This window comes from Xenopus laevis, chromosome 6S (assembly GCF_017654675.1).
Source record: "Xenopus laevis strain J_2021 chromosome 6S, Xenopus_laevis_v10.1, whole genome shotgun sequence".
NCBI lineage: Eukaryota > Metazoa > Chordata > Amphibia > Anura > Pipidae > Xenopus > Xenopus laevis.
The window spans coordinates 30,496,355-30,502,354 of NC_054382.1; the positions used below are offsets into that span (position 1 = coordinate 30,496,355).

Genomic DNA, 6,000 nt, shown 5'->3' on the forward strand with positions numbered 1-6,000 from the left:
AGGAGAACTAAACCCTAAAAATGAATATGGCTAAAAATGTAATTTTATATAATGCCTTTATTGCACCAACCTAAAGTTTCAGCTTCTCAATAGCAGCAATGATTCAATGATTCACAGGGGGTCACCATCTTGGAAAGTGTCTGTGACATCCCCATGCTCAGTGGGCTCTGAGCAGCTGTTGAGAAGCGAAGCTTAAGGGTCGTCGCAAATTATCAAGCAGAAAATGAGGTTAGCCAGTAATATAAGTTAATGCTACAGGGCAGATTATTAAATTCTGATGCTAATATCAGTAGTTTCTGTGCTGCCATGTAGTGATTATCTGTATTAATCAGCCTTATATTGTGACATTTATATTCTATGTGTGCTGTACATTTGGAGTCAGTCACTAAGCTCAGTAAATGACAGCAGCACAGAGCATGTGCAGTGAATCGTCAGATGGGAACTACTGGGGCATCTTTGGAGACACAGATCTTCCATGCTAAAGGGCTGTGGTTGCCTTGGGCTGGTACAGAAGCCAAAAACATAATGTACAATACTTCTAGCCTACTTCTTTAGTTAGGCGCTAGTTCTCCTTTAAGTTAGAGTCATTCAACTGGGAAATAACAGTAGAATTCAGTTTTCTGGCTGTTTTTAAGCGAAGGGAGTGGTGGATTTGGGCAATAATGCACAGATGAATACAGCATGATTCTGCAAACATTTGATTATAAGGTGTATAGATCAGAGTCAAGGTCGTAACTACAGAGGAAGCAGACCCTGCAGCTGCAAGGGGGCCCAGGAGGTATAGGGGCTCCATGAGGACTTATTCATATACAACTTCAAAAAATATTGGTAAAACAGGCCAACCGCTATACATTTTGGGGGTCTGAAAAATAATTTGCTTTGGGGCCCAATAATATCTTGTTAAGCCACTGATCAAAGTCAACAATGACTGCAAAATGACTTAAAAAAATGGTTAAATAAAAGGTGACACTGTTAATGGTGAGAAAAATGTGAGGGACTAGGGACGATAAAGTGAAAATAAAATCATTGCGGTGAGGTTGAGCAACTAGGCAGTGCTGCAGAATCCACAGAACCTAAGGCTGAGCGGAGACAGCAAGTAAAGGGAAGGTAGAGTCAGAAAAAGCAACCTTATAACAAACAGGATACACAACTAGTAAAGGATAAATTCACAAGTGCTATTTATAGGTAATACTCTCTTAATTATACACATACAGTACATGCGATTCTGCATAATGGTGAAATGAAGCTTTAATAATAGTCTCTTGTTCATCGAATATGAACCATGTAGTATTCACTTCCACTTTAATAGGCACTGCATATTCTAGAGATATTATTTTACTGTAACTTTACCGGACATCATACACTCGCAACAATGATATACAGTACTCTTTTTATGTGAAATGTACAATTTGTTTTTATTATCTCACACTAATTAGGTGTGTCCATCCTCCTTACATTAGGTCATCTATTCTTTAGCTGACACCTCCCAGCTACTTGTAGCACTTGCTAAACTAGATTGCCTTTCCTAACCTGCCTTTGTGAGAATATAAACAACTAAAGAAGCCTTCCAGCACTTCAGCTCTATTAATTACCTTTTCTATTAATAACCTTTCCTATGGTGCCCTCTTATGAAGCTATAACTGAATCTAGAGGACATATAGGGGCAGATGTACCAAGGGTCGAATATCGAGGGTTAATTTACCCTCGATATTCGACTGCCGAATTAAAATCCTTCGACTTCGAATATCAAAGTCGAAGGATTTTGCGCAATTCGTTCGAAGGAATAATCGTTCGATCGAAAGATTAAATCCTTCGAATCGAACGATTCGAAGGATTTTAATCCATCGATCGAAGGATTATCCTTCAATCAGAAAATTGTTAGCAAGCCTATGGGGACCTTCCCCATAGGCTAACATTGGCCTCGGTAGGTTTTAGGTGGCGAACTAGGGGGTCGAAGAAATTTTTAAAGAGACAGTACTTTGATTATCAAATGGTCGAATATTCAAACGATTTTTAGTTTGAATCGTTCGATTCGAAGTCGAAGTAGCCAATTCGATGGTCGAAGTAGCCAAAAAAAACATTCGAAATTCAAACTATTTTTTTTTTCCTCTATTCCTTCACTCGAACTTAGTGAATGGGCCCCATAATGTATGTATAGTGCAAACATTGGGGTTTCTTTCATGAATGCAAGTGCAAAAGTGCTAAAATGCAAGCATAAGTTCTCAGAACCAGAATTTCAGCAGAACAGGAGCCTGCTAAATGCACTACATTTTTTTTTTTTTGCAGTGTACCACTATGGGTACTAATTTATGCTGCTTTGGAAAATCTCATGCCAGAATTGTACCATTACTGGGAGATAGATAGATAGATAGATAGATAGATAGATAGATAGATAGATAGATAGATAGATAGATAGATAGATAGATAGATAGATAGATAGACCTACTTGTAGCACTTGCTTAACTAGATTGCCTTTCCTAACCTGCCTTTGTGAGAATCTAAACAACTAAAGAAGCCTTCCAGCACTTCAGCTCTATTAATATCTTTCCTAAGGTGCCCTCTTATGAAGCTATAACTGAATCTAGAGGATATATAATGTATGTATGGTGCAAACAAGTTAACATCTCCAGCTTGGCTCACCAACAACAGGTGAACTACAGCTCCAACAACGGGTGAACTACAGCTCCCATCATGCATTATCATGTTGGGATTTGTGTGTTCGCAACCTCAGAGCCAAGAACTTGCAGAAGTTCACATTTAGATTAAAGGGGTAATGTATGTCTAAATGAAGATTCAGTATAATTTCTACAATCATATTTTGAGACTATTTGCAAATGGTCCTTATTTTGTATATATTTTTTTCTGTTTTTATGAATACCCTTGGAAGAAGATAAAACATGAAATACCCCTACTTTAAGCTTTCCAATTAGTTTTGTTCCAAGCCTGTAATTGAAAATGCTGTCTCGTTATTGGGGTCACTGAACCAGCATCCAAAACACAGATGGGTTGTAAGGATTATGTGTTAATACTTTTTTTATTTTTATATACTGTATACTATTCATTTATCTTCTATTTTGATTTCTAAACTGCTAACTAGTTGCTAGAGTCATTAACCACAGCAACCAGTTAGAATTCTAAGCCTGAGGGCTGCAGAACAAAAAAATATGAATAATTCAAAAATGTAAAAATATTCTAAAAGGACCAAATGATGACATCTTCATCAATCATAAAGGCTATCTGCTTTCAACAACAAAAATCACCCTTTCTAGTTGTAGTGTTTATTTATATAGAACTACAAGCAAATGCAGCAATTTAAAAGTTATAGACACAAAAAAGAGGTATGTTTAAGATACCTCAAAAAAACGATGTCCTAAGTATTTCAATGCACAGTTGGAACGAGGTACCTGCTTCAGAGAGTTTAAAATCTAAGAGACTCTGTTCTATCTTGTATATCTTCTAGCGTCATCTCATGTCGTTTTTTTACTATGCTTTATTTAAATTGAAACAGCATATTCTGCAGTGGTGTACAGATATTATACATCATTCACATTCCTGACCTATCACACACAGTAGTATATCAGCCAGTTAACTCACCTGAGGAAATTGGAGTATGCATGGGAACTCCATGGAGACACCCTGGCTGCCTGGTATTTAACTTAGGAGTCCATCACTGCAAAGCAGCAGCAGTGTTAACCATTGTGGCAGAATGTCTCCTTCCCAAACTTGTCTGTCGCACCCTAACTGCCCCTCTGCCATAATGAAAGTTGTCTCTCCCTTACCTTAAAGACTACTAGCTTTTTAATTCCCTGGCACCCTATCTGGCCTGGAAAATTGCTAACTGTCACTAGATGGGGACCTCTGCATGAATTGTTTCTCATGCCAGTTACCCTCTATGTGTTGTTCATGCCAGCCACTCTTCTAGATGTCTCTCATGCCTGTCGCCTTTCTGTCTCTCAAGCCTATCGCCCTTCTGTCTCTCAAGCCTGTCGCCCTTCTGTCTCTCAAGCCTGTCGCCCTTCTGTCTCTCAAGCCTGTCGCCCTTCTGTCTCTCAAGCCTGTCGCCCTTCTGTCCCTCAAGCCTGTCGCCCTTCTGTCTCTCAAGCCTGTCGCCCTTCTGTCTCTCAAGCCTGTCGCCCTTCTGTCTCTCAAGCCCGTCACCCTTCTGTCTCTCATGCCCGTCACCCTTCTGTCTCTCATGCCTGTTGCCCTTTCAGTTGTCTCTCATGCCGGTCGCCCTTACAGCTGTCTCTCATGCCTGTCGCTCCTACAGCTGTCTCTCATGCCTGTCGCTCTTACAGCGGTCTCTCATGCCTGTCGCTCTTACAGCGGTCTCTCATGCCTGTCACACATCCAGCTGTCTCTCATGCCTGTCACCCTTCCAGCTGTTTCTCATGCCTGTCACCCTTCCAGCTGTCTCTCATGCCTGTCACCCTTCCAGCTGTCTCTCATGCCTGTCACCCTTCCAGCTGTCTCTCATGCCTGTCACCCTTCCAGCTGTCTCAGCTGTCTCTCATGCCTGTCACCCATCCAGTAGTTTCTCATGCCTGTCACCCTTCCAGCTGTCTTTCATGCTTGTCACCCTTCCAGCTGTCTCTCATGCCTGTCACCCAGTTCCAGCTGTCTCTCATGCCTGTCACCCTTCCAGCTGTCTCAGCTGTGTCTCATGCCTGTCACCCTTACAGCTGTCTCTCATGCCTGTCACCCATCCAGTAGTTTCTCATGCCTGTCACCCTTCCAGCTGTCTCAGCTGTCTCTCATGCCTGTCACCCTTACAGCTGTCTCAGCTGTCTCTCATGCCTGTCACCCTTCCAGCTGTGTCTCATGGCGGTCGCCCTTCCAGCTGTCTCAGCTGTGTCTCATGCCTGTCACCCTTCCAGCTGTCTCAGCTGTGTCTCATGCCTGTCACCCTTCCAGCTGTGTGTTATGCAGGTCAACTTTCTAGCAGTCACTCTCCTAATTGCTTATCACACCAGTCGCCCTTCTGCTAGTCTCTCACGCCTGACACCCTCCGGTTTGCCACTCAGTCATGCCCGCAGCCCGACACCCAGCTACTTGTTCCTATTACACACACTGTACTGTAAATATCATTTCCATCATTATGTTTTTTTGCAATAACTGTGCGTGGAGCTTGCCATGTTGCGTTAACAAGTGCCTCCGTAGGCAGTTCTGTATTCCTTACCTTTGGGATCATCCTTAAATTCGTCCGGGGGGCTCCCTTTCCCTCTAACACCACCGCATCATAAGTCTACAGAGACAAGGCCGGTCCTACACGGCTTCCGTCCCCTTCACACGTATTAATCCACTCCGGGCCTGGCCCTTGCCCCGTACCTCTGGGCTCCGGTAGCCTTCACTGTTTGACCCGCCCCAGTCGTCTGGCTGTCTCCGGAAGAGCCGCCATACTGGAACAGGGCAATAACAAGATTACACACAAGTGATGTCAATCCGAATAGCAATTGGCTGTCTCTGGTCTTTCGCGTATGTCAGGGGCGGGGCCCAGTTGCCGTGTGACTGTCTCTATAGTACCGGCCGCTGTATGTGAGAGGCGTCAGGTTGTCATTAGCTGGATTACCTGTGGGACTGAAGCGCCCTGTGTGCGCGCCTATTTCCTGAACAATCACAGCCAGGCCTTTAAGCCGTGCTAAAGTGACATAGATACTGGAGAGGGCTTTTCCCACAGACATTAGTGGGGCCGATAGTGAAATGTGAATGTGTCAGTCTCTGGCTCTCTATATCTAATGACATTATTATTTAACACATATTTATAAAGCATAATAAATGGGCGCAAACATTGAACATACAGATGCCATACTAAAATACTGGTAATAAAAGAGGGCCCTTGTAATTGCTTTCAGTGGGGCTCGAGTCTTAAAGGAACAGTACAGTGTAGAAATTAAAAATGGGTAAATAGATAGGCTGTGCAAAATAAAAAATGTTTCTAATATCGTTAGTTAGGCAAAAATGTAATGTATAAAGGCTGGAGTGACTGGATGTCTAACATAA

At 42.6% G+C, this 6,000-nt stretch overlaps 1 protein-coding gene across 1 annotated transcript in view; it reads right to left on the reverse strand.

Moving 5' to 3' along the window:
• Positions 1–5,503, reverse strand: part of snx13.S (sorting nexin 13 S homeolog) — a 73,844-nt gene extending 68,341 nt beyond the window's left edge. Inside the window, exon 1 of the mRNA XM_018269211.2 lies at positions 5,180–5,503. Coding sequence (XP_018124700.1) covers positions 5,180–5,191 — 12 coding nt within the window. The 5' untranslated portion in view covers positions 5,192–5,503. The remainder of the gene's footprint in view (positions 1–5,179) is intronic.
• Positions 5,504–6,000: the final 497 nt, after the last annotated feature.